This window comes from Zonotrichia leucophrys, chromosome 1A (assembly GCF_028769735.1).
Source record: "Zonotrichia leucophrys gambelii isolate GWCS_2022_RI chromosome 1A, RI_Zleu_2.0, whole genome shotgun sequence".
Taxonomy (NCBI): domain Eukaryota; kingdom Metazoa; phylum Chordata; class Aves; order Passeriformes; family Passerellidae; genus Zonotrichia; species Zonotrichia leucophrys.
This window is the reverse complement of record NC_088170.1, coordinates 16,283,013-16,310,353: the sequence shown is the minus strand read 5'-3', so window position 1 is coordinate 16,310,353 and position 27,341 is coordinate 16,283,013. Positions and strand designations below refer to the sequence as shown.

The 27,341-nt window shown below is 41.6% G+C and overlaps 1 protein-coding gene across 3 annotated transcripts in view; it reads left to right on the top strand.

The window, feature by feature from the left end:
* The first annotated feature begins 5,065 nt into the window (after positions 1-5,065).
* SCUBE1 (signal peptide, CUB domain and EGF like domain containing 1) overlaps positions 5,066-27,341 on the top strand; it is a 208,553-nt gene continuing 186,277 nt past the window's right edge. For 2 of the 3 annotated variants that reach the window (XM_064701743.1, XM_064701741.1), the window contains exons 1-2: positions 20,772-20,905; positions 23,645-23,767. In XM_064701743.1, the coding sequence (XP_064557813.1) occupies positions 20,818-20,905; positions 23,645-23,767 (211 nt within the window). In that variant the 5' untranslated portion in view covers positions 20,772-20,817. Of the gene's footprint in view, positions 5,181-20,771; positions 20,906-23,644; positions 23,768-27,341 lie in introns of those variants that run through there. The other variant, XM_064701742.1, reaches the window with a different exon arrangement.

Genomic DNA, 27,341 nt, shown 5'->3' with positions numbered 1-27,341 from the left:
GACAAAACAGTGTTGTTCACTTAGAGCAATGACTTGTGGTTCTTCCCCCTCAGATTTTCTACTGGTATCCTTTGCTGACCAGCTCTGCTCCAACTACTTCTGGTCACTACTGATGTCTGAAGGGAAAGGAAAACATTCTGTGAAATGACATTGTAATGTTTTGTGATGCTTATCTGTACATCTCTCAATCTCTCACTGAACAGGGTCATCATGCTAAATTCATAACTTGTTGCAACCCCACTGTAATACCATAAATGAAGAATTAATTTGGTATGCTGTATCTAAGTGGTTACTGAAATCACGGTACTTGCTAATGTGGACTCTTTAGAAGTTGTTTCCCAACCCTTCTTTGGTCCCCACTGTTTTTTGGTCCCCAGTTAAACTGCTAAAAAACATTGAAACTCCTAAAAAACATTGAAACTGTGTGTGAGCAAAAACATATTGTCTGTTATTTTGTGTAGTTGAAGCTAACAAAGCCAACCAAAAACTGTCCTGCTGAGTTTCATACAAGCATTTATTCTTCTCTGTGGCCAGGATTCAGAATTTGAAACCTCCCAAACCATCACAGAAATTTCTCTTTTGAGAAATTGAGTCTAACAAGGCTTTGAGAACCCTCATCTGGTGTTGAACTCCTAATTCAATTGGAGTGAAAAAACCACAGAGGCAAAGAACACAGGTTCTTAACATAAAAATTGTATTTCTAAAGGACTTGGCTGTACAGACCTTGGGGAACAAGTTAAGACCAGCTACATAGTTCCATTAATCCAGACTCACCACTTCCATATATCTGAAATTTATTCATTAGAGTCTTCCCCCTACACCTTGAGTCTTGCAAGAAAGTCACTGTATGTAGCTGCCATTGACCTGCAGCTACATGACTGCTCCAGTGCAATCCTTATCTCTCTTCCACTGAGATCCTGTTCCTGGAGCCATCATGCTGCAGTTGTGGTGTCTTGCACAGGAGATGTCCTGGTGAATAGTGAAGGGTCAGGAGCTGATGTCCCCAGCACATATCCCTGGGGATCCATTGCAATGGTCCTTCAGTGAAGTAATTTTACTTGGCTCAACACCTTGCAGTACTATGGATTGTGGACCTTACCCTCTCTACTGCCTGTTGGAACCCAGGGCACAGGGAATATTTCTGTCTGCTCTGAGGGGTCCTGACCCCCAGAGAAGCACTGCGTTTGACCTCTGCCTATGGAGAGGGCTTCTGGGACCTTGGGATAGACTGGGGTCTACAAGAGTGTGGAATAGATAATAGAGAAAAGTGTAGTTTGTCACAGGGTGAGAAATTTAGGTTTTGGGGGTTTTTAATATGGAAGTGGATAGGAAGCAAGATGGAGGATTTCAGGCGTTGCCTCGGGCTTCTTCAACTTCTCCATTTTCTGCAGTGTTGGTGGCCCCGGATGATTGGGTGAGGAAAGCTGCAGTGCAGAGGTTACATGGACAGACAAGGGATAAGTTATTGATAGAAAGGTGGAAATAAAGTACGTTTTAAGAGTTAGTTGGATGAAACAGCTTTAAAAGACCTTGAAACTGTACATCTTGTAGCCATTTTGCAATGCTTTCCTGTGCACTAAGTCTGGTATAGACGGCGTGCCAGAATTTTTGATAGCAACAAGGTGAAGACCAAAAAAGTCCCGTGCCTCTCTCTGTCCTGGCACAGAACTGTTACAAGAGGATTTCCCCCATCAGGGGAGCCCCCTGAGGCCTAACGAGAGGGACAAAAACCCAAAACTGCCCTACTTTTTCCTTTGTTTTTTGGAAATTTTGAATTGGAAAGCTGATAAAATCAAAAATAATAAATAGTGATAAAAAATAGGAAAGTGATAAAATAATAAATAATCTCTTGGGGACATGGAGGAGCCAATTTAGAGCAGCACAATACCCAGTATGTGCATGCAGATCACTCTGCATGACTAGCCTAAGTGCCAAGGGACACTTTTTGAAGCAGGTGTGTTTACCAGGGCAAATATAGACCCTAAATAGTAAGGACTATTATTGGAACTTACTTGTAACAGTCACTTCGAAAAAGGTCCTGGATATTCCAATTAAATTAAGCTGGATTTTTTTTTAAGGTGTAATGGTGTGAATTATTCTTTATGCCAATGCCAAACATTATTAGGCTCTTGAAGATGAAACCCTCTATTTTTTGAGTGTCTAGCCACAGTGAGAGTCCAAAGTGCAAATTGCCCCAGTAATTTTAATTGTTCTACAGAACCCAATTTGCTACCAGATATTTAAACAGTCTAGGAAGGGCCAGTTATTATAGCCCTGAGAGACTCCCACTGTAAGATGCTCTATCCAGTGGAAATTAAGACAAAATATGGTCATAATGAAAACCAACGTTTCTAGTAAGGTATTACAAGTGTGGAGTGAAAGTATCCATACCAACTTCTACAACTATTTCTTTCTAAAATGGACTGTGAGTTTCAGTTCTTCACCTAACCCAATTTGTTCAGCAGCAGCTGTTAGCTTGACACAAATGGAGAGAAAAAACACATTCTGAAAAGTAATCAGTTTTGAAATTTGAATACATGCTAGTGTCTTTTCTTCACTTTCACAGAACAGCATCTTTCATCTCAAAAGTTCAAAGCATTCCTCAAATAATTTATTACATCTCATCACCTCCTCTCTAAGGCTTTTAAATATTATTTTCCTCATTGCAGAAGATGGAAAAATGGAGAAATCAGAAAAATTAAGTTACTTTCCTAAGACCACACAGTGAGTCAGAATCAGAGTGAAGAGTACAAGTCTGAAGTGATAACTTCAGCTCTGCCATTCCAAATGCTGGATTATAGTTTGTCTGCAACATTCCCTACAGGGAGAAGTAATAACTTTCTGAAGAACTGCTGCAATTCAACCTGCAATTTACTGGGACAGATGTGTTAATTACTGGATGAAATTCTGTCACCTAACTATTCAAAGGGTCGGACTGGAAGGTCAAAAAGGTCTTGTGTCTAGTCTTAAAATAGAAGAGTCATTGCCATCATACAAATCTATTTGCCCTTTCTCTCCTTCCAACAAAAATCAGCAATTAGTCGTGTTGAAAAGCTTGCTATGAAACTGCATTTTTTAAATCCAAGGTATATTATGCCAGAGGTTAGCAAAAATAGCTTCAGAAATCCTGAAAAATTGACAGATTGAATCTATCAAATCCATTTTTAATTTTATTTTGACAAAAATTCACACTGGGGCTGACAGCTCCTTGTAAAAACAACATTGCTGACTGCAGTTTGAAACACGCATGCTATAAAACCTTGGGAACAGGATTTATAATACAAACCTGGCAGTCTCCTAACTCTACCAGTATTATCACCATGTGTGACAATAATATATTAGGACCATACTTCAGAGCTCCTTCATTAGATTCTGACATATGGAGGAGAAAAGAGACCCTGAAAACTAGGGAGGACATAGAGTGCAGTCTCAGCTGTGCATATTTATCATCTAAATCAAGTGAAGGCTATTTATTGACTTATTGATTCTAATTCAAAATGAGAACTTAATTAAAAGTTTAGTTCATTACCACACAATTACATGGCCCTCAAGACATTTCCAGGATAGTAAAGTGCACATTTAATCATGTGGTATATTGGATCTTCAGTTGTTATAAATCAGACATTAGTGGGGCCGTGCTAATTTACACCATCTGGGGACAGGGCCTATTAGTTTTCTATGCAGGAGACATTTGTTATTGTTTTAAATAAGGGAATTACAGTTTAATGTTGCCCTTTGCTGAGCAATAGTGTTAACTTCCAACCAGAAGGCAAAGCAGTGATGAGAAATTTCATTTTGGTTCCATATATAACACATACTTTTACCAGCCTTTGCTCAAGCAGCTTGAAGGACTGTCTGCCAAAATTATACTACCAAACCCCAAAGAAACTGTTCTGCCTTGGAAACAGGCTTTGGTGACTCTTCTAAGAGAGATTCTGACAAAGAACAATTTCTTTACAGAAGCACAGCACTCTTGTATCCAGATGCAGGCAACATCTCCATCAATGTGCTGTGCTAGTTCTGACATCCCTTTTGGTTCTCAGCCTCACAGGGCTGCACCTACACCTCACAGCTTGTGCTGCTTCCCCTCGACACAGCTAGTGGAAGAGTTTGGTTGTATAAATTTGTCTTCTGAGGTTCTTTGAATGCAGCAAATTTAGGATTTGGTCTGCAAAGGATGAGAGTCCTAACTATATTTGTATCCACCTAATGCAGCATTCCAGGGCTCTAATTGTGAGGATTTTTGTGTCTTTCTGTACTTTGTGATCATTTTTACTTATTTACAAATAGCCAAAACTGACAGTCTGGGAATCAATTTGTGACAGACTTTCACATGCAGACATGAGATATATTAAGCCATAGAGCATTTGAGGGCAAGTTAAGATGTTCATGAACAATCATTGTGTATCTTCAGTGACTGAAGTTCATTCTCTAAAAGAAAACTCCAAAAAAAAAACCCGAAAAAAACCAAGAAAAAACCTGCAGAATTAAAAAAAACAAAAAAAAAAAAAAAAAAAAAAAAAAAACAACAAAAAAAAAAAAAAAAAAAAAAAAACAAACAAACAAACAAAAAAAAAAAAAAAAAAACCAAGAAAAACAAAACAAAACAACTGGAAAAAAAACCAAGAAAAAACTCCAGCTCACACTACGCAGTGTGTTCCACAGTAAGGGTTTGAAACTTTCCCTTTGCCTGGCATCTTTATTCAGTAAATGCTTTCCACCTCTGAGCCTTCAAAAAAGAATTTGGGCAGACAATTTCTACATATGCTCATATTTTGGACTCTCAGCATAGGACTTTTAGTGGTACTGTGGAGTGGGTGAATGTCAAATTAATTTTATTGTACTTCTGACCTAAGGGACTAAAATATTTTTCAGATGGTGTGTCCTCTACTTCAACACATAAGCCATACACCAACAAAGAAGCAGGACTAGAAAGAGTTTTCAGTCAATTTTTGGCTCCCAGCTCCCAAGCTGTTACTCACAATTAAGAGGAAGAACTGGCAAGGCAGGTGTGAGCTGACTGAGCAAACAGCACAAACTACACCTGTTCAATCTGAAACAAGGCAAGGGCAGAGGAGCACAGAAGGGCACCAGACCCAGCCAGGAAGCTGCATTCAGCATTTGTCAGCCGGCAGAGATGAAGGCTGTGCTGCAGGAAGCACGGCGATTACCCATCACAGGTACGTGTGCTCGTGTGACCGCTGTGGTGGTGGCAACAGAGCCAGAGAACAGAAGCCTAAGGTGACAGAGCTTTTGAAAACTCTGTAGCCCAAGGAGTATCTGTAAGGAATTGACTGGGGGAGCAGGCATTTTAATAGCTGCTTATTAGGTGCACCTGCTACACTCAGCGTTCAACCCAACAGTATTTTCCAGCTATTGATTGAGCACATCCCAGAGCTGCTGAGGAGCTGGTTTTACATAATGCTGGATATTGTGTGTGACTCCTCTTCTCTTTTGCCTCAGATGTTTCTGTAACAAGGAGACACAGACTAAGATGGCCCCTGCTATGTTTGGTTGCAATACCTCCAGCTGGCAAGAGCCCATGTTTTACCCACTGCAGTTAGAATAATGGTTTGTGCCTTCCCAGTGCTTGCAGCTCTGAGCCGTCACACTGAGCTTGTAGCAATAGCTGCATGAGACATTCTGCTCTCTCAGATCCCATTTGCTGCTTCACTAATTGTCTTTCCTTTCCCTGCTTATGCTTTTTCCTAGGCTTCATTTTGGTAGGTTGAGATCACACAATATGTTTGTGTGTGGCCAGTAAATGTTACAGGAAGGGACAGAGGTGTGAGTAAGGGTAAAAGTTTGACTTGCAGCCATGCTCTGTGCCATAACTTGTAGACCAGAGTCAGTTTTCATTTTGCAGAACTTTTTGTCAACTTTTTGTCTGAGAGAAAATTTTCCTCACACCTTATGAACCCTACTGAAGTTTGAAACTGAGTATTCAGGGCTAGCAGATCTAAAACGGCCATCAATGTTAACAGAGCAATGCAACCAAGCAGATTATCAGTGCTTTTCAGGTTTGCAGAAACTGTTCTGATTTCTCTTAGACAAATAGTAATTGCTGGGTTAAATATTTCGTATGTTAGTAAATATGTAAATATAAACCCTATCAGGCAACGCAACATAGATTTGGTCCTTCTTTCCTAACCTGCAGTGATTTTAATAGAGCAGGAAGAAGCCTAATGAGATTTGTCAGGAGATACTGCTGAATCTGGAGGCTGTGGCAACTGAATGCTGGATAAAAGGTAAAACTCTTCATATAGTGCAGAGTGCTCAGGTTGAGTTGTTGACCTTTTACTATGGCTCCTTTGGCAGTTAAACTTCCATCTTTGAGACAAAGAAGTGTTTTCATACAAATGAATTCTGTAACACAGGGCTCCTGCAGCTCAAGAATGGTCCTGATTCTTTCATTACTGTAAACTGTTGGTTTTAGTGAAGCTGCTCACAGGAGTTCGTCTCTCTTAATCTTGCCCAGTGCTGGAAAATTTTACTTTCAAACGTTTTTTTATTCAGTGTGACTTCCTGTGGCTACTCTGCTGCACAGGTTTGTTGGCTGTTAATAGACTGGCCCATAAGCTAATTCTTTCCACGTTCTACCCAGTAGCTTTTTTCCTCTTCTTTTGTAAGAGACTTCAACAAAGATGGATTTTAGTGCTTTTTTTAGCTGTTGAAACCAAGGCTAGGGGAATATATCTAGCGTACCTAAATTCCTAAGGCAGCTCCTTGGCACAGAACAAGATCTGATTTGCAGTCTTCCTTTCTTACTGCTGCACAACGATAACAGAAATATAGTAAAAACAGGAGATATTTTATGTATTACTGAAAATCTGTCTTGTGTAGGGTGGGAAAGCATCAAGTTTCTTAGAACTAAGTGTCATGAGATATATGTCTGCTCTGAGGCACTTCCTTTCAAACCATTTTTTCAGTATTTTCATATGTTCTTATATATTTAGGCAGAGTGCTGAATTTTCAACAGTACTAAAACAGAGCTGGATTTGTCACATTAGATGTTCACAAAATCTTTCCCCCTCTCTGTCCCATTGCTCCCTCCCCATGTATATTTGCATTCTTTTTAGTGCTAATAGCTGATCTCCCTCAGAATTTTCAAAATCTAAGGAAAGAGTTTTTCAGAAAAATTCTGCTAAATACTGCTTGTTTTCAACCCTCCTGCAGAGTACTCAAAGACAATGGAATTTCTTTTCACTAAAAAATTTCATAAAGTCTAATTGTGCTTAGAATTTTTGGACGTTTTCGAGGGTTTTTTTGTGGCTTCTACTGGACCTTGGGTTTTATGCTGTTTGATTTTTTTTTTCCTTTGTAGACAAAGATAGCACCTGATTTACCCTTAAACCTGCTTCCTCTAGAACTCTGTCACCTTTCAATGACTCAGGTGTGCAGGTTTCCTCCCTTCCTTTCTGAAGGGAACAGATGGTCCAGTTAGAAGCCAATTTTCTTAGAACCACAGTAATTCAAATACACATTGATTCTTGGTCCTGTCTCGCCTAGTGACACTGCTGTGTTGTCAGTGACGTGCCCGTGTGTGACACCAGAGCAAACGTTTGCTCAGCAGCAGCCACTATGCCTGCTCTGGGGATCATAAACTAACTTTTACAAACCTTATCAAAAAAATGGGCATTTTAGTTTAGAATATGTGTAGTTTAGATTGTATGACTGTTAAATATGAAGTGTTACCTTCAAAAGAAAAGCACAGATGTCCGGTGTTATGCCAGTTGCAATTCATTTCTCTGAAAATATTTGAGTTGGGATACAATCTAAAAAGAACTTCTATTTTTCTGTCCGCTGCTAAAATTTTCTTTACTGAACTGTACTAATTTTAAAAAATTTAATCAGAGTTGCTGCTACCACTTCCTGCAAGATTTAGATTTGGTTGTTTGCTCCACTGTCTGACTAGGGTTGCAGTCATCTGTAAACACAGGGGACATTTAGAGTTAATAAAAGGAAAACATTGAAGCTTTGATCAGGGGAAAAGGAGGAGGTGGGTTTTGTTTTTTAATTTCTTCTTCATGATTTTACAGTTTATTAGCACCAACATAAACAAGCTAATAGGTTCCAATTACAACAAAATAATTGCAGGTTTTTTTAGAGCCACTATGAAATAAGCTCTCTCCCATTTTAACCTTTCATCTTGGTCTCATTCTTATCTGTGGACTGCCCCTTTTCCCTCTTCTTCCACTTTCCCTGAAAAATAAGCAGAAAATACAGTTTACATTATGTCTGTACACACATCTAGGTTTTTTTAATATATCCCCAGAGGAAAGTGGATAAATAAATATACATTTTTCAATAGCTGTAGAGCATTTGTTTAACATGGACTAACTCCCCAATAACTAGCAGAAGATTATACATGCAAATCTAATTTTCTGGCTAACTTAAGTCTCTCTTGGGAACCTTAGTGACTACTTGCAAATACTTTCCTTGAATCAGCAGTATCAGCAAAGATACATTATGGTGCTAAAAGTATATAATGTAAAAAGTGAGCTAAAAAGATGGAAGAAGGTTTAGAAAGAAGGAGGAGATGGAAAAGGGAAGTACTATAAAGGGAAGGGCATCTATAAAGAGAGAGGGGTCTAAGCCTTTTACAATAGAGGCAGACTGAAATAACCATGGTTTCTTCTTTGAGTCGTGAGAATAGCTATTTTCTTGTTTAAAAGCTTAAAGAGCTATTAAGTTGGGCAAATCACTGGTAAAACAGCTGGAAATGTAAATAGCAATTTAAACAGTCCATTGCCCCTCAATCCAAATGTGGAATGTGCAGATCTACTTCAAAAAAGTTCCTCTGGTTTTATTATATTGTCAGTGGTAAGAGGATTGAGTAGGCACCCTTTCTCCATGGGCTGAAAGGAGACAGTGTGCTTTATTTAGAAAATCCACAAATTTTTTCCTTTTCTCATTTTTCTCATTTTCCCCCTCTTCTTTCCCCCTTTTTTCCTTTTTCTCAATTTTTTCCTTTCCTTTTTTTCTTTTTTTCTTTTCTTTTTTATTTTCTTTTTGCAAGTGAGCAGACGAGTCTCTAATTTTCACACCATTCTCCCTTAGAGACCTCCTTCAATTGCACCATTCTTTCATTATGTGGAACTAATGAAGTGCTCTGCAACCTTTAGGTCTCCAAAGAATCCATTCCATTGCTTTAGGAATATAGTCCTTAAATAAAACATGTTTCATTGGCTGACTTCAAAACACTATTCTTATGGGGGAGGGGGGATAAATAATTGGCCTGGAATCACTGTGTGAAAAAAAGGAAGAAATTACATCGGACAATGCTTTTAAATTATAGTTACAGTCAAAGGATACATTCAGCAATGGCAGTTTGGGTTCTTATTCCTCGTAAGCTGCCAAAATTGGAATATGATTTCTTTGAAGTTCCAGATTGCAAATCTTTTTATGACTATTGTCCTTTCAGTGCCTGTGTTCTATTGAGAGCAAACGGTTTTGTGGTGTAAAAAATAATGCAGTAGCAGATCAATAAGACTAATAATTCAGCAGCTGAGTTGGAAGGCTGGCTGCTTGTGTGTCTTAAAAATAACACCTCACATTTTATACATTGCTTTTCTTCTCCAAAGTACCCACCAAACACTAACTCAGTCCCGTGGCTTGTTTATTCAGCATGTGGAAGCACAGATCTGTTTTATCCATGAGGTATCAAATGCCTTATTCTCCTCTGAATATTTGTGGGACGGAGTGCAGCTTATTTTCATCTGCCATTATGGACTATGGAGAACAGAGTTATTTCAAATTTGTCAAAGTCTCTTCTCTTTCTGTGCAACGTCTGCCCTCTGGCATTTTTAATTGATTTGCCTTTCTTCTCTAAAGCTTTTAATTGGTCTGAGCTCTGTTTTCCTTCCCTGTCCTAAAACCTTACAACTGAAATATGCTCTCTCATAATATCTTTGTCTGCATAATCTGCTTTTAAATTAGGAAAAAAAAAAAGGGAGTAGGGCAGACGGCAACAGGGGGAAAATAAAGCTATAGTTCAATGTAGGATTGCTTGTGTACGCTGGGTTTGTATCTGAACCCAGCAAACAAATGTAAACATTTAAATTTTTTTATTAGTATTCATTTCCTTTCACATTGCTTATCGTTTGGTGCTTGATTTAATTTGTAACATATTGGATCCTGGCTTTTGGTAAACTGAAATAACACTATCAGCATGATTATTGTTATAGTACTGGCACAAGAGATTTGCTGGCTTAATTTCAGTGAAAACTAGATGTCTGTCTTTGGCTGTAAAACAATTTATATTTATAGAAGCTGTTGTAATCATCTATTTTTGAGTGAAAGGATTTCTTGGAGCATAACTGTTTTGCAATACCCAGGACTTATCCCAAATTTCTAGTGTAAAAATTAAGCATTTAAGCTCTGTTGAACTGATTAGAAAAGAAAACAGTGTTTAATGAACATGGAGCTTTAATTTTTGGGTGGCTAGGGATAACTTAACAGCCTTTAATTAGCTCCCAGTGTATTTTGTTAGGACAGCACACTGCACTTTGCAGTACTGGAGACTGTGGAGCAGGAGTCAAGAACAAGGACTAAGTTTTGCCAAGGTCATTAGTAGCAGTAGTTGCCTAATTGTGGACCCTCTTGAGGGGCCTGATTTCAAACAGGCATGGAGCTTGCAGTCCCTGTGTTAAGCCACTCTTATATTTATAACGGAGTCACCTGAAATTCCTTCCCAAATCCTGGCTCTTGCTCCGTTTCTGGGTTTTCCAAACTTCTCATGTGAACCTGAGAAAGTAATTTAACCTCTCTGTGTGATCTTTCCCTTATCTTTCCTAAGGGAGACTAATACTCCCCTTTTCTGTGTTATGAGACCTAATCCATGAATATTTATCAATCTTTGTAAACAGAAGAGACTTGTACAATACTGGCCTCATCATAAATAATTTTTCAAATTGCAAACTGGAGACTTGCTGGAGTTTCTATAGCTTGATACAGAAGTGATTCTGGAGCTGCACCCTCACAGTTCCTAGTGTGGAGCAACTTTTATGTAACTTTGGTATCCAAAGACAAAATATTTTGTTTTCTGCCCAAAACAAAGTGTGCAGGCTGATCAGCTGGCAAGCTGTAGAAGCACAAAGTGAGGCCCAGGTGACCCCGAGTGGCACAGATGGCAGCACTTGCTGTTGTTGCCCAGCTGCTCATAGAATCTCTCATAGGGAGAGATGTGGGCTCCACTACACCTCACTCGTGTTCAGATGGAGCTGGGACATGCAGTGTAGGCCTCCCACGGGGCTGACACTGCTGTTCTGCACTCTGCAGAACTGTTCATCTTGCTGTTTAGGTCTGGCAGGGTTTGCACACCCTTGACACGTACCTGAGTGTGCAACTGAAAGCCAAATAAAGCCAGCAGAAAGCTCTACATTATTCTGAGTTGTGGGGTTGGACTTGCAGAGGTAGAAAGCAGATGAAAATTAAGATCCTGTTCAAACATTTAATGCCCTGATTAAGCACTAGCTGAAGACAGAACAGACAGAGAGAACTGTAGAAGGTAGACACTGTCATGTTCAGTGTCAGCTCCATAAAAACATGTAGATGAAATTGTCTATTTCCAGGTAAAAAACCAGGGATGCTGTGTTTCATTCAGGTTCTGCACATCAAGATCTTACATGTACTATCTGCAGTCTTGACACATGTAGATATATCTACATACATCTGGCCTTTTTGGTCCAGGGTTTCTTTCATCAAGAAATTGGTGACGCAAGTATTGATTTTGCTTCTCTAATTCTATTGTATTTGACTGAAATGAATTCCAAATTATTTTAGATGTGTAATTTAAGTTAAAGAACAATGATAATTTACCTGGGAGCTTTCAAGCAGTCAGTAGTTTGTGCCTGCTGTATTTTCAATTTGTTATATTATACATTTTTCTGATTTTATCAGCTCTCTGAGCACACTTTTATGAAGCCTTACTGTGCTGTAATCTTCTGTAAGCTACTTTCACTGCAATTTCCTATACCTGTGTTAATCCAATCCATCTCTAATGACATAATAATACCAAAAAACAGCAACACTAATAATGGGTCTGCACTGTGTATTTCATGTAATTTGAAAAGAGAAGCAATGAACATATGAGGCTAAATCCTCCTGTCATTATTCATTCAGCCATGGCCTTTCAATAGAACAAAATAATATGCAGGATTAAGGTGAGTGGAATTTTACCCTTTCTATATCCAGGCCTCCTGAGGATGCTGCATTTAATTCTATTTGATAATCTTCTCTTCTATTTGCCATTTCACACCAGCTGAAACTGCAGCTGCCTGTCAGGAATTGAGTTAGTCTGAGCTTCAGCTATCTCATAGGTAGCTTAGTGCACTAAAGCATAGGCTCCTCTGGAGAGTCCTTAGGGAGGAGAACTCATTTAGCTGAAAATTATAATTGGGGCTTCCGAGTCGTTCTGGAATCATCACTATATATTTCGACAGAATGATGTATTTTCAAAGCCTCTGCAAGTGTGTAACCAAGAAGGGTGTGCTTTTAAGGATGAAGTAAGCAACCAGAATGCCTTAATTCCTAGTCCTTTTAAACACGATTGCTGGGAAAACGTGTGAGATGTATACTCTGCCATTGAGGTGCAGCATGCTGGCAGTCTGAGGGGTCTGGGGAGGGTTGTTCCCCTTCTGTGCTGCAGAGGGATCTCCACTGGCTCCTTCACAGCAGTGTTGGGAAACGGGGCTGCTGTCTGTGTCAACATGGCCTGCGAGACACAGGCTCCCTCACAGCAGCTGCAATTACCCCTGCAGCCACCCTGGGACTGAAATAGAGTCCTGAGACTCGGGGGAAATGTGCGAGAAGGAATGAAGGTTTGCTGACCTTTTGTTTTGTTAAACTCAGGTTAGAACTGCAAAGATCAACACACTCAGGTGTATGGACTTGTCTTGTCTTGTTTTGTTTTATAGAGGGGGAGGCATTGGTTGATATGGTGGAAAAGTCTGAGGCAAAGATTTGAGCTTGGATATTTTCTGCAGTATCTTCTATCTTGGAAGTTCCTTGTAAACCACAAAGATCATGATAGCCTGGTTCCATCAGATTTATCTGGTGTGTTGACAAGTGCAGCATGATTCTACACAAGACATGGACTTTCCTATTGCTGCACATTTTGTGGGAACTGAATTTTACTTATAGTATTCCCATTAAAACCCTGAGCACCCAACTGTATCCTTAGGTCTAACTTTCATTTTTCTCTTCCTCTGTCTACTCTTTCCAACTAAACATATTTATTTGTGGTAAGGCTCATAACAGTGCTCAGCATCAACATTTGAAGCATTAAGAATACCTACAAATGTAAGAAACACAGCTGATATAATATAAATTGCAAAATTATTGTAATTCTACATTTTTATATAATTCTACTTTATAATGTATATTTATTATAATTTTAAATTGTTAAAATGTTAATTTATTATTAATTTAATTTATTCTAATTAATAAATTATACCATAATCTTGGCATGTCTAGACTTGGTTGTCTTTACAAGAATATTAACTTTACAATGCTGCATCCAAGTATTTGAAAGATCCTATTGTGAGATTTACCCTTTTTCCTTAAAAGACAATGAGGGAAAAAATCTCCTCCCTGTTTTGAATTCTTCTTGTTTCAGAAGCACTATTCTGTTTATTGGGAAACAGTTGAAACTTCTTTATTGTCACAATCCTTAGCTAATCTGAGCATGCCTAGAGCTGGAAAAGAGTAACTACAGGACCATAGGAGACAGGACCCTGCTTATCATCTTTCTGAACTTTTGATTGTGGTGCTCTGTAAGTTATTTCTCACATAGATCTTGTAATCATCTTATGCTCATGCTACAGGCCTCAATTTCTGCTGCTATCCCCCTGATACTCACTGGCCTTTCCAGGTGACAGCTACAGTGTTTCACAGTATTTTTTCACAACTGAAGAGGTTAAGGCTACAGTCACAGTGGGGGCGATGTAGGCTTCCTGATCAAAGCCCAGCTCAGTTCAGCTGTGTTGAAGGAACACAGCAACTGAATAAAAATGCATTTAATTACAGTACAAAGAATTGCATGCATTTATATTTCAATAGAAGTACCTACTTTGGAATAAAACTTTACTTGGTCTACAGAGATTTATTCTAGGATAAAATTGTTACTGGTAACAGGCCAGGCTTACTGGATAAAGTCAGGGCTTGAACTCAAGCACATCTTTCGTAACATGCTTCTTGTTTAAGATTAAGTTTATATGGCAGTGGGCTCTTAAATTGTGGATTGTGTGCAGTAAAGACTGCAGCCAAACAAGGGGATGAGTACATGTTTACACTTGAACTAAAATCAGCACATTGATTTTAGGAAATCTGTACTACACAGCTCCCACTGGCTTGGACTTGGTTTGGTAAAGGGATTGATGCTCTGACCTGGTGCTTAGCCCTCCAGCTGGTTTTGATGGAAGAGTTTGTGTCCCTGCAGTAAATTGAACAGATGCTGCAATGCAAAACCATCTAAGTTTCAACAGCGTTGGACTCTCTTCACATTACAGCAAATTAAAGGGAAAATCCTGAGAGCAGCTTTGGTACTGTGGGCCTCCCTGAAGAATGCAGAATTTCAAATTAGTACACAAATCTCACTCTAGCTCTCAGTGGCTGGGTGGGTAGGGAAGGAGGAAAATTGCAGGAGCTGGCTGCATTAAAGATACTTTTTCTTCCTGTCTGCAGGAAGGTGTCCTGAGAAATAACCTTTAAATAACCTTTAATTGTTTGTGGAATTGTGGAGAAATCAGGAAAAAATTTTATTTTATGAAAAAAGCTTCTGTTGGAATTTTTCTGGAGTCTTGTTGCTTCTAATAATGTTAAAAATGAAATGGTTTTGGTTCAGGAAAAGTTCAAAAGAATAGTTGCAGGAGTCTTACAAGATCTTACCATGATATGGCAAGATGTCTTGCCAACTCACCCACATCTCTAGCTGCTCTGCCAGGCTACAGTTGGAATTTGGAGCCTCTGGAAGTCCTGGGGCTTTTGTGAGTGCTTTTGGTTTGTGCTTGGGCTTTTTTTTTTTTTTTTTTTTTTTTTTTTTTTTTTTTTTTTTTAAGAGAAGAGAGGACAGGTAGGCCCTCAGGGCTGTGAATTGGAAAAAAATTTAAATTTCACAATATGAAGTTATGAAGTGCTCTGTGAAGCTGAATCAGCTTTTGGCTCTGAAGTGGTGCCATGGTGTGTTCCACAGAGCAGAGAGGACTGCCCATGTGGATTTGAGCCACGTCACTCCCCACAGCTGGTTTTGAGCTGCACTGAAGGATAAAGGGACTGTGAGTGGAGGGCACGGCCTCTTCTCTTTGTCCTGCACTACACAATCCCAGGCCTGCTGAGGCAGTCTTTGCAGAAGTCTATAGGCAAGAGCAGTCCTGCTGATCAATATGTACATGCTTCAGTGTTCCTTGCATGTTCAGGACCTTGATTAGAACAGGAAAGGGAACTGATAGCTTACCACAGATCATGGGTATGACAGAAAGTACCTCAGCCTGAGGGCCCAAAGTGCTTTGAAGAAGAAATCAGAGCCAGCTGTAGATATTTTTGAGAAAAAAGTTCACTTTCAAACAAGAGATCAGAAAATGTCTTCTAAAACAATCCAAAAGCTTTCTCTCATCAGCTGAGTTACTAGAGCTCTGTTTGCTGTTCTGTGCAGTCCAGAGCAGTCAATGACTATCCAGAATTTAAGATTTTAACTATGATAAGCCTAAAATACCAAAGACAGGACTTTCCTCTGAGTTGCTTGACATTTTTTGTGCACAAACCTGGTTGTTTAAGAGGATTCATTTTCAAAGTAACTGAAATGCTAATGTTAAAATACAATGGCAAGTAATCTGCAGCAGATTAGGAGCCAGAACTTGTACTAGCACAAGTCACAGTTCTGAAGTCTCCAGTGGGGGAGCAAATGAGTTAAAATTTTCATCCTACTAAAGCCTAGAGCTAGTGGATGAACAAAGAGCAATTGGATTTTTTTTTTTCCCTTGATATTTCCCTTCTGGCTTCCTTATGCCCCCACTTCCTAAAACCCAACCATTTCAGAATGCCACTTTCATATCCTTGTGAACACAAGGACACATCACTGCCACTTTTAAAACTATTTTGGCAACAGAGTTATCAAACAGGTCTTCTAGAAGGTATCATTCTCAGCTCTGTGTGTCCACAGGTCCTTGTCATCTTCTCCTACCTGCTAAGGTGTAATCCCAGAGCAGGTAGTAGGCACAACCTTGTTTTGTGTGTTCTCTTTTGCAGCTTTTAGAGATATCCCCTATTAATTTCAAGAGAGACTGCTGTAACCAGTCTCCTGAACAATGAAGGTTATGAGGTTTTATCCAGCTTTTTATGCATCAAGTCCTTATTCACCTGTTTGACATGTAACCTTCATCTTGGCAAAATATGCTTTTACTAAGATTGACTGAGTACCACAAAAGAAGGATCTACTCTGCTCTTCATGGTGATGGTGGTATTTTCCATCTCTTTGTTAATGTTTTCATCTTTTGCTCTCAGTGGTTATAATTCAAGCAGGAGAGAAAAAAATAAACATCTCCATTACTCTTCCTAGTAACTCCCTACTCTCCTGCCACTTTCTAGCTGTTGAAGCATTTTTCTGAATGGAAAACTGCTCATGACACACTTAGGAGGCAAGAAGTTTATGAATTTGTAGATAGTAATTCTCAGTAAGGCGTTTTGAGCCTTATAAGCCTTTTGGCCCACTGTGTAAAATAATTACAGGTGTAAGGAAATGCCTTTGCATGAGTCTCCATCTCTTTTGACACCCTGGCAATGAAAGGGGAGGGACAGTTGGATGAAGCAGGTGACAAATTTTGGAGGAAGGTAACAGCCAGAGAGTAACTGTCCTCAAGCATGGGTTGATGTCTGTCTTCAAAGTCTGGCACTAACTTACACCTTTTTTTTCCCCAGAATATCGAAATTTACCACTACTTCCACAAGGTTTCACACATTGTCTCACTGATGGGAGAGGGAGATAAAACTGATTGTGATCTCACCAAAACTATGGAATAAATGTCCCCTCTTAACTGTTACAGCAGCTGCTATGTAAGTCCTTGTTGCCTCCAATTAGGAAAAAGAAGAAAAAAATATCCTCATCCTCTTACATGCTGGATTTTCTTGTGCAAAACTTTATTATGGCTTATGGTGGACTTGTGTTGGTTTTTTACTCCCGTGTACAGGAACAAATCATTTAATTACTTCAGCAGCATGCTGCTGCTTGACTTCTAGGAAACTTACATGCTGTATTTTCCTGGAAAGAAGTATTACAGCATTGAGTATGCGGTGCAGTGCATGTCTATTGCCTGTTAGTTTCAAAAGCTTCCCCTAAATATGCGTAGAAATGCAGAATGGTCTATATTGCTTTGAAAAGTTGGGATTGCATGGTTCCTTTCTTCCTAATAGAAAGTATGTAAGTAAAGTTTGGAGATACATGTTTCACGGTTCATAATGTAGGTGTTCCCAGCACAAATTCTGGAACATGCATTCCTTGTCTCCTATCCAAAGGAGCCAGGTCTCTCCCAGTTCTTTGAAGTGCAGTTCAGAAAAATAGATGAACTGAAGTTAAAAGGGTCAGGTTTTATGTGCCTCACTGGCCTCATGAAAGCCCTAATTGGTGAGACAGACAAAACAAGTTTAGTGTGTTATTTTGAGGCTCTGCATTAATACAGTGAAAGACAGGCTCTGCTACAGTGGGCTTTTACTGCAAATGGGCAGAAAGAAGATGGACAGGAGGAAGGAAGGGAGACAGAAATGGAGAGGTAAAGCAATTGGTTCAAGTTTGCATAGGCTGTTGAGTGACTGCTGTGATTCCCAGCACTATCAATAGCTTGTGCTGCCTCCTGAGGCAGCAGTGGCCCCAATATACAAGTGTTCATTAACAGCAAACCAGGAAACCAAATAATTCTGCAGAGGCTGTTCTGTCTTTTCACAGCACTTTTGGAATGGTGCATATCTGTGGGAGAAGGTGTTCTGAAAGTGGGAGTACTGTTCTGCAGCCACAATTCTATTTATGCTCTTGCCTGATATGCAGCTTTGTATGGACTTTCTATTCTGTAAAAAGATGGATCCTTTTTAAAAACAAACCTCTTTTATTATTAAGCATTATTATTATTTCATTGGAATAGTCCCCAAAGCTTCAAGGGCATTAGTGTAGAAGAACATTAGAAGCCAATTAACATGCTGCTCCAAGGTTTTTAGGCACAGCTGAAGTACTTTGGCAGTACTTTCAGAGAAAGCTGAAACACTGGATGTGCCCCCCAGACTGGGCTGGCTCCACCTGCAGCCCAGGGTAGCTCTTGCAGAGAGCAGATTTACAGGCATGAATCTGGCTTTTACTGTCCACAATGGAAGAAGAGCTGCTTAGTCATTACTTCTAATATTAAATTTTTCATAAAAATAATTTTTGGAATTGACATAGAGATTGTGTTAGGTTATTATAATTAGAGAAACACAATTACAGGTGGAAAATGTGGGGATCCACAAGGATCCCTTTTCTAAGATGTGTCCCTCAGCAAGGAAGACTCTGAAAAGACCCATCTGGAAATATTCAGCCTGGCATTGTAGATGATGTTCTTTATTTTATGTGATAATCCTGACTTACAGTTCAGGCCCTCTTTTGATAAATACAGTACTTTTGTATTCCCTCGTGTATTCTATCTGTCCGGATCTTGGTAAAGGAAAAACACAACAAACTCACTAGAAGAGGAACAGCTGATATGAATGATCTTTAGCTTTCAGTTTATGCCACCCTCAGAGAATATATTAAAAGTGTGAGATTCCATCAAGGGCACCTCCCTTCCTGAGTGCCATACAGGTGTTATGGACTATAAACGTGTAGAGTTCATGTGTGGCGATTTCTGTAACTCAGCAGCTGCAGCTAACATGACACTTACAATGCATGGCAGAGAGCAAGTCACCAAGGCAGTGGAAGCATTTTGCTCCTTTAGCAAACTTATTTATTGCACTGTGGCTTTTTCAAAAGTTGAGATAGTTGATTTTTAGACAATTCTAGTGGACTCCTTAATGAAATATAAACTTTTTTTTGATTATTTATCCCATTACAAATTTTAGTATGATTCCATCAAATGGGGGGGTGGGGGAAGATTTGGCCTTACTTTTCACCTAGGACAAAACTCCTCCTTCCAAAAATCGTGAAGAGGAACGGCCCTTGGGTGGCGCTGCCCTGGCGGTCACGAGGTGGCGCTCCAAGGCCCCGTGTGCTCCCTCTGGGGACCTCCGCGGCACGGACGCGCCGTGGGGTATCCATGGAAGACTCGGGCATGGAATCCACCGCTGCACCTCAGCCGGGTCACACGCACACAAAAATAAGCGTCCGAATTTAAAATAGCAATAGCCCTAACCCCACCCCTAAGGGATTAAGGACGGGAATGCCCAAAGTAGAGGTGTAAACACGCGGAAAGCAAACAGCTTTGGCACCGTGCGGTAGTGGTTCAGTTTTATTGGAGAATAAGGACCGTGGTGTGGAGTTTTACTAAACAAAACTGGGCTGAGCAACTTTTCTTACGTTTCTTTCCCATCTCTTCAAGCTTAAAAATACTTAATAGTGCTACTTTCTGGGCAAGTGTATTGTTCTGACATATATGTGTATTTGGGAGGAACTTGTCAAAAAGAGGCATCTAAGGCTATGGCAGGGTGTATTTATCTTCCAGACGACAAGTGGAACTCATACACGACAGACAGACAGCCTCCCAGGGGAATTGGGAGTTGAAACTCCTAATTCCCCTGAAGTAAAGGGGAATTACTAAAGTAGCAAAGCATTTTAGTAGTGGGGCACCCGTCAAAGAAAGGTGTAAAGCACAGAGGGCGGCACGGCCGTAAAAATAGTCTATCCGCTATTTCAGTCCTTTAAAGACAGTCTGAAAGAGTTTAGGGTCATGGGGCTTGCCTCGGAGGGGAGAAATATGTCATGTTTGGGTTTAAAAGTGAAGGATTTTCGCCTCTAAGGCTATGGTGACAATGACACTCACATGTCCGTCTGCAGCGGAGATGATTTTGGGGAGAGCATCTCCCCGGCCCGGGCCAGCTCCGCAGGGATCCCTTGAGGAGCCGTGGTTGACCGGAGTGAAGGGCTTGGAGGAGCAAACCTCGGGCTGGAAAGGCGGAAAGGCGCACTGCCCTCCGCAGCAAAGCCCTTAAAACCTGGAGGAAGCCAGCGGCTGGTGATGACCCGTGGCAAGCGGGAGCGGAGTTAGCCGAAGCTAGGAGGTAGGCAGGGGAGAGGGGAAGGCAGTGGAAAAACAAAAAGTTGTCTTTTAGCCTGAACCCGAGAAGGGTGAAGTATCCCTGGCCGCCGTTGCCAAGGAGATGGCCAGTGTCCGCCGGCCTGTCTGTCCTCACAGCCGCGCCGTGGGGGTGGTCCGTCCGTCCGTCCGTCCGTCTGTCCGTCTATCCGTGCATGCCCTGGCGGCGCCCGCAGCGCCGGCCCCAGCCGCGGGGGGGCGCAGCGCAGAGGGTGGCGATGCTGCGGGGTCGCTGCGGGTCCCTGCGAGCTCCCTGCCGGGGCGGCGAGCCGGGCCGCTCTGCCTCGCCGGGCAGCGCCGCACGCCCCGCCAGCAGCACCGCCCGGGGCACGGACCGGCTCCCCGGGGCCCGAGCACCCCCTCCCCGGGGCGGCGGGGCGCGGGGGCAGCCGCGGGGGCGGCTCTGCCCCCGGCCCGCCCCGGCACCGCCCCCGCCGCGGGAGCCCCGGCGAATCAGCGGGGCGCTGTCAGGGCGTCAGCGCCGGCGGCTCCGCGCGGCCGGCCCCGAGCGCGTCCCTTATCGCAGACAGGCACCGGGGATCGCATCATTATCATGGGCACTGTTTGCTTTTCGCGGCGCTGCTGTTTGCTTTTCGCTCTCGCCTGGGCCGGCAGGTTGGCGGGAGGCAGCGGGGGCGCAGGTAAGAAGAGGGGGCTCCGCCGCCGTGCCGCCTTCCCCAGGCGCGGGCGGCGCGGAGCCGCGGCCCCGGGGGGACCGTGTCTGTCCGCTCTCCTCTGCCCGCTGTAAGGTGCTCAGGGGGAGGTCACTTCTCGCTGCTCCTAGCGCCGAGGGTTTTGGAAGTTGCGGTGGGGAGGCGTTTTCTCGCGTGTTTGCCACAGCCGGAGCCGAGGGATTTCTGCAGGGAGAGATGGGGAAGAAAAAGTTACTTTTCTTGAGTGCCTACGAGATAAGTGTGTGCTGAGCCCTGGAGACGCCGCAGAGCAAGCGTTGGCTGGGATATCTTAACAGGTTTTCCTTGTCTGCGCATTAACCCAAAGACCTGGTGTTTTAAACAGCGGCGCTCGTATCAGTTTAATAGCTCTAATTATACTTTGTCTTTGCTTCGGTGTTTAAAAAAAAAAAAAAAACCAAACCAAAAATCGAACACCCCCCCCATCCTATCTGCTTTGGAATGTTGCAAGCCCGAAGTGATTTCTGAAAGAAATGCATGCAGGTTTTGAAGTTGTGCGATGAGAAATCTTTTAAGGTGAAGTACGAGCGGGGGCAGGCGTCGGGGAGAGGGAGGGGGGAGGGTGTGGAAAAAATCCCTGTTCCTCGGATAGAGGAGTTTAAATGTAACAAAATGAACAAAGTCAGCCTAGAAGTTCTTACAGTCCCACTAATGCAATGTGAGATGTGGAGCAGAGCAGGGGCTCATACTTGGTTTTGCCCTTTCATTTGACTCATTGGCATTCACGCCTGACTCCCAGGCATCCTCTGGTTGCTGTGAAATGTCCCCCTTGGCTCAATGCAGTTTGAATTTTTGACGGCATTATAAAGAGTCCAGCTGTCACTTTTGCTGATCTTGATGGGAGATGGGTGCCGGTTTAATGACTCAAAAGTATGAACCAAAGCATTAAAAAAAACGCAGAGAAAACCCCCCAAAAACTTATTTTCTCTTTGTGCTTGACTGAATCTGTGCATGATCTGGGCAACACCTAAGCTAATTCACGTAAATCATAGCTAGATTTGAATTGGCTCAGCGATAAAAATAAACGAATGGACAAGAAAGAAAGCAACAGATTACAGCAGCTCTGCCTTAGTCCGGAAAAGAAAATTACGACGCTCGGTGTTCTGTTCCCCTCTTTCATAAAAAAAAAAAAAACAAAAAAAAAACAAAAAAAAAAACAAAACAAAACCAAAAACACCAAACAAAAAAACTCTACAACAATAACAATGCCGAGTCCGGGCAATTCTCTCTCTGGGATTCCAGAGGTGCCCCGCGGGGCCGCCCCGGTCTGCACCTCTCAGAGAAGTTCTCTGCTGTGTGCCATGCTACAATGTCTGCTTATTCTCCCCTCTCTAAATAGCCCCCTCCTGTTCCCGGTGACTTTGAAGGATCCGTGTGTTATCACTGGAGATGTCTGAGTGAGCACTTCTGAAACAATTAGCGTTAGGATTTCAAGCTAACAATAAAACTGTTTTCACTTTAGTGCACCTTTTGGAGGATCTGTTAATCTAATTGGCATGAAACCAACTGCACATGGCTCTCGCTGGATGCCCGTGTGCCTCCCTCCGCAGCACCCCTGTCTCCTCGGTGCTTCCTGACCGTACAGCGGGGGCTGTGCTCTGTGCAGCTCCCCGTCCCTCTCCGGAGGCCTGCCCGTGTCCCCCCGGGAGCCCCAGATGTGGCTGTGGCGTGGGGCAGGGAGGAGCCCCTGGGAGCTGCGGGACTGACGGCCCGGCCCGGCCGCTGTGCCCGGGCGCGGTGGCATCGCCGCCCCTGGCCTCGGGGGCTGCGGCTGTGGGCAGTGCGGGGCCAGCTTAGGCAGGGCTGTAAGTGTTCCCAGCACACCCCATCCCTGAATAGGTCGAGAGGTTTTTTTTTTTTTTCCCCATGCTCACTTCATTAACATTCCCACGACTACCAGATCTCGACTCTGTCTCATCCTCCTCCCTCCCCATCCTCTTTAAGTCTGGAGGAGAGAACGAATGCCCGTCACTAAAATGTTTGTAAAGGCTTCCTACTCTGAAAAGAAGAAAAGTGGTCTGGCTCCCCCCTTTCAGAGTAGGGCATATCCAGTAAGGCACCCACCCGAGCAGGGGTCAGGACGGCTGCTGGCACTTTTTTCCCCTAAATGTGTTACTCCAAGTAGATGATGTTATTGCAGGTTGCTTTCCTCCACTCTACCTTACCGAGTTTCATATGGTCTTCCATTTATTTATTATTTTGCTTCTCAGTAAAAGGTATTAATGTGGTTTTGCTGTTCAAATATTTCTTTTTCCCATTCCCCACCAGCTTAGTTTATTTAAACTAGGGTCTATCTCTATAAATTAAGAAAATCTCTGTGCTAGAACATGCAAGGGGTCTTTTTTTTCTCCTCTTACATGTAATTTAAGCATTCTCTTGTTTTACTAAGATGAGGGTCTCCAGTACCAGACTTCAACAGCAGAAGCTAATTTCTAGTGTCTAAGTGTTTTATTCATAGTGCAGAAATGTGAGACCGAGTCCCTCCAGCTCCGTGGAACAGTGCTTATAAGCGACTTGAGAATATCACGTTGTCTAGTTTAGTTATTTATCCTAAGATGTTCTCATTTCCAGCATGCCACTGGGAAGGCAGGCAGGCAAACAGCTTCAAGGGGAATATCTATCCTTGCTGTTTTGTGGCTCTGGTATCCCTTCTTATCTGTCCCCTTGGGGTTCCTTCTATGCTTCCAGATGTTGACGAGTGCGCAGAAGCTACGGATGACTGTCACATCGACGCAATTTGTCAAAACACGCCAAAATCCTACAAATGCATCTGCAAGCCGGGCTACAAAGGGGAAGGGAAGCAGTGTGAAGGTAAGGACAGATCGGCTCCTCTCCTGTCTCTTCTCCCGTCCCTTCTTTTATTTGTTTGCTCTTTGAAAGCTTTTGTAAATAGCTGAATTCCTGAAACGATTAATGCAGATTTACAGCTGCTTAACCTCAAATCTGGGTGTTTATTGGCAAGCATCCCCCTGCTGCTTTTGCTAATTGTCCGGCACCGCAAACGTTGTGCTCACCAGCCTGCTCTTAAGAATAAAATTGAAAAGAGGGTGTGAGGGGATGGCGTTCTCTGGTAGCACCAGTTCCTCCTGGGCAGTGGTGAGCCCGCCGCCCCTGGGTGCGGCCTGGGGATGGGATGGGATGGGCCGGGCCCCTGGCCAGCTCCCCAGCAGAGAGCGGATGGAAAGGACTCATCATTGATTTCCCCAGACAAGTTACAGAAGGTATTTTTCTGTACCTACTCAGACAGGACGCTGGACTTTGATTCTCTTTGACACTCTACATGTGTCGTGATTGTATAGTTCTAGTCCTTGGAACATTATTTTAAAAGGAAGCATTTCAGATTATTGCACTTATAACAGACTTGAAAAAACTTACCTTACTTCCCTGTGTCTTCACTCCAGTCTTTTAATTGAACAAGACCTAGCAGGTTTTATTAGGCTCTATGTACACTCATATTTTGGATTTTACGCTCTTCAACTTGTCTGTTGAATCTCAGTGGAGATATTCTCTGGTGAAAAGAACAAATATTGTAATCACAGCAGAATGCCTTACAAATAAAATATGCAAGATTGTTACTTTTTCCCACCTGTAGATACTTAGTAGGTATAATACTTTCCTTCCAAGTCTCTCTCATTCTACAGCAGAATGCAGCTTTTTAAAAAACATCTATAACTAGTCCATTAAAAAGATTGAAGACCTAGAAATTAATTTGGTCTACAAAAATTTGAAATCATGTATTATTCGCCATGGACCTCCAAAATGTTTGTTTAAGTACCCTCCAAAAGCATTTCTGTGGTTGTCATATTTTTCTGTCATGGGCTTAAATTGACAAATTCTGATTGTCCACCTTTTGGTGCTCTAGCATCTTTGAGCTGCTGTTCCTCTGGAAGCTGGATTTTCTTTCTTGCAAACAGGATAATCATTCAGCACCAGTTCTTTCTCTACTCATCCCTTCCAGGGAAAGAGCTACAGAACTCTGAGATAATGTACTCAAGGCCGCAGCTGTGGAGGTTACAGCATTCCCAGCACTGGTACTTCTTGTATTGCTTTTCTACATTAAAAGTTTCTTTATGCTTTAACTATTCATATTTTAGTTGTTGAGCTCTGTTTAGTGGTAGATGTGGCTAATATTCATGCTTGTCTAATACACATATATGTCTGCCTGACTTGCCTTGGTTCAGTTAAAAAAACCCTAAAAATCCCAAACTCAGTAAGTAGTGAAAAGCAAGAGTGATCCTTTTAATGATGTACAGAATAATGGAACATATGTGTCTGATATCAAACTAATATCTAATAGAATTTAGTGTCCGAAAAACCTGATAAGTAAACTGGGACAGACTGCAAAACTGCATGGATGTTCAGCATTAGTCAGGTAATATAAGCTGTCTAAACCAGGTGTTACTGTGCATGATATATAACATTTTTTCCTACAATATTATGTCAGCAGTTCCAAAGATTTTGCATTGGTTCCATGTCTGAAATTGGTAATTAATACCAAATTTTGGTAAAAGCAGAAAGCTTCAGAAAGGGTCAGTGGCAGGTCGAAGATCTGCCTCAGGCCTACTGTACATGGAAAGTGCATTATTTTGCATCTTGAGGTTAAGTATTCAAAACCTATGGAAATAAACAGACTAGCTTACTTGATTGGTATTTAGTATTTTGTCACAAGACAACCTCAGTGATCAGCTGTTAGAAGTTCTCTTATAAGATAAAAGTGTCTATTAACAAAGATGAAACCCACTGGATTGTTTTTGTTGTGCTAAAACTAAAACTGGGTCATTAAATAATTCTTGTCTTGATTTTAAAGTCCAGTCTTTATAACTGGGCTTTTCAAAATAAGCCTTCTGATCAGTGAAGCTAGTTACCTGTGAGAAAAAGATTTTGTACAGATAATGAGCCTCTTTAACTAAGTTTGCAGCAATCAACCAGAGTTGCTTCATGTGTGAAGAACATTGAGTATATAATAACTAACTCACTTATAGCCCAGGCTCTCTCATACAACCAGATTTTACTAAACAAGTAGAATTGCCATTCATGCAGCACAGTGAGCTTAAAGACATGCTATCAAATTCATTCTGATAAATTTTAGTGAGCTGTCAGTTTAGGTTGTATTGAGGCATTGCAATTAATTTAACAAGGTGCATGTTTGTTTATTCTAAGCGGTAGTCTTAAATATTGCTTTTGTTCACTGAAAATCCATTCTAGAGTAAAGGGTAGAGTATGGGAAGTAACATTTTTTGGATGATTCTGAGGAGCACATATTTGTACAAATGTGTCCAGTATATCAATATGTATTTGTGTACTCTTGTGTATTTAATCATAGTTTTTCAAAACAATGGAATCCTTAGATCAATGCAGTAAATGTGGAGCCCAGCCACTTTGCTCAGGTTTGCTGCTGTGAGCTGAAGGGTGGGGAGAAATGCATATGACACAAATATTCCTTTAAGGACATGTGGAGAACTCTAGAAGCAATTATATGGAAATGAAACATTTTCCTGACAGTCTGTTAAGTTTCATCAGTAGGGAGTTTCTTTCTGAACTTTGATTTTCTCTCAAAATGTCTTTTGGCTTGGGTTTCTCCAGAGTTTGTGAAGATTAAGGATGACTAGTCAGTTCACAGATCTTTTTCTTCTTTTATTTTTTTTCTGGCCAGCTTTCTTGCCTGAACCACTTGACCTGTTTCTTTCCACAGAGCACAGTTGTTTCTCTAGACAGAAGAGTTCCTCATTCTTCTTGTATCCTGTCTTCTGCTTCACTCTGTAGATTTCAGTTGACCTTTTTCTTTCTTTAAGGTATCTGTCATGCTTTGTAAAGCCTCATGGTCAGCATTGCCATGATATTTTCCCATATCATGTAATGGATCAATATCCCTTGAACACAAATTCTCTAGGTGGCATTTTCATAGGACAGAATAATGTGTCCAACCCAGATAATCTTTAAAAAAATAGTTCTCTCTTTCTAGTCAATATACAAAATCCATTTATTCACAATTAATTAATTTACTTGCCCTGCCACACCTGCTATTACCTAAGAAGTCTTCTCCGTTGTGATTTTAGTCAGGATCTGAAATGCAGTGGACTGGATTCAACTGCAGGCATGATCTTTCATGATCCATAGGACTTAGTTCTTACCTTCTCAACATTGAATTTTGGCTTCCTTCCTCACTGGTTGATATCTCAACAAAATTGTGTTGAAGGAATGAAAATTCCAGAAAGTTCAAAAGGATTCCGGGTCCTGGGGTTCCTTATGCCTCGGAGTATGCCGAGGAACGGAGTGTTCCTCATCTCCAATGCAATGTTGTGTGTTTGCAGTTGTAGGATATTCTGTCATTGAACTGTGGAGGAAGGGGTTTAGCTCTCAAACCCAGTTTTTTACCCCATACTAC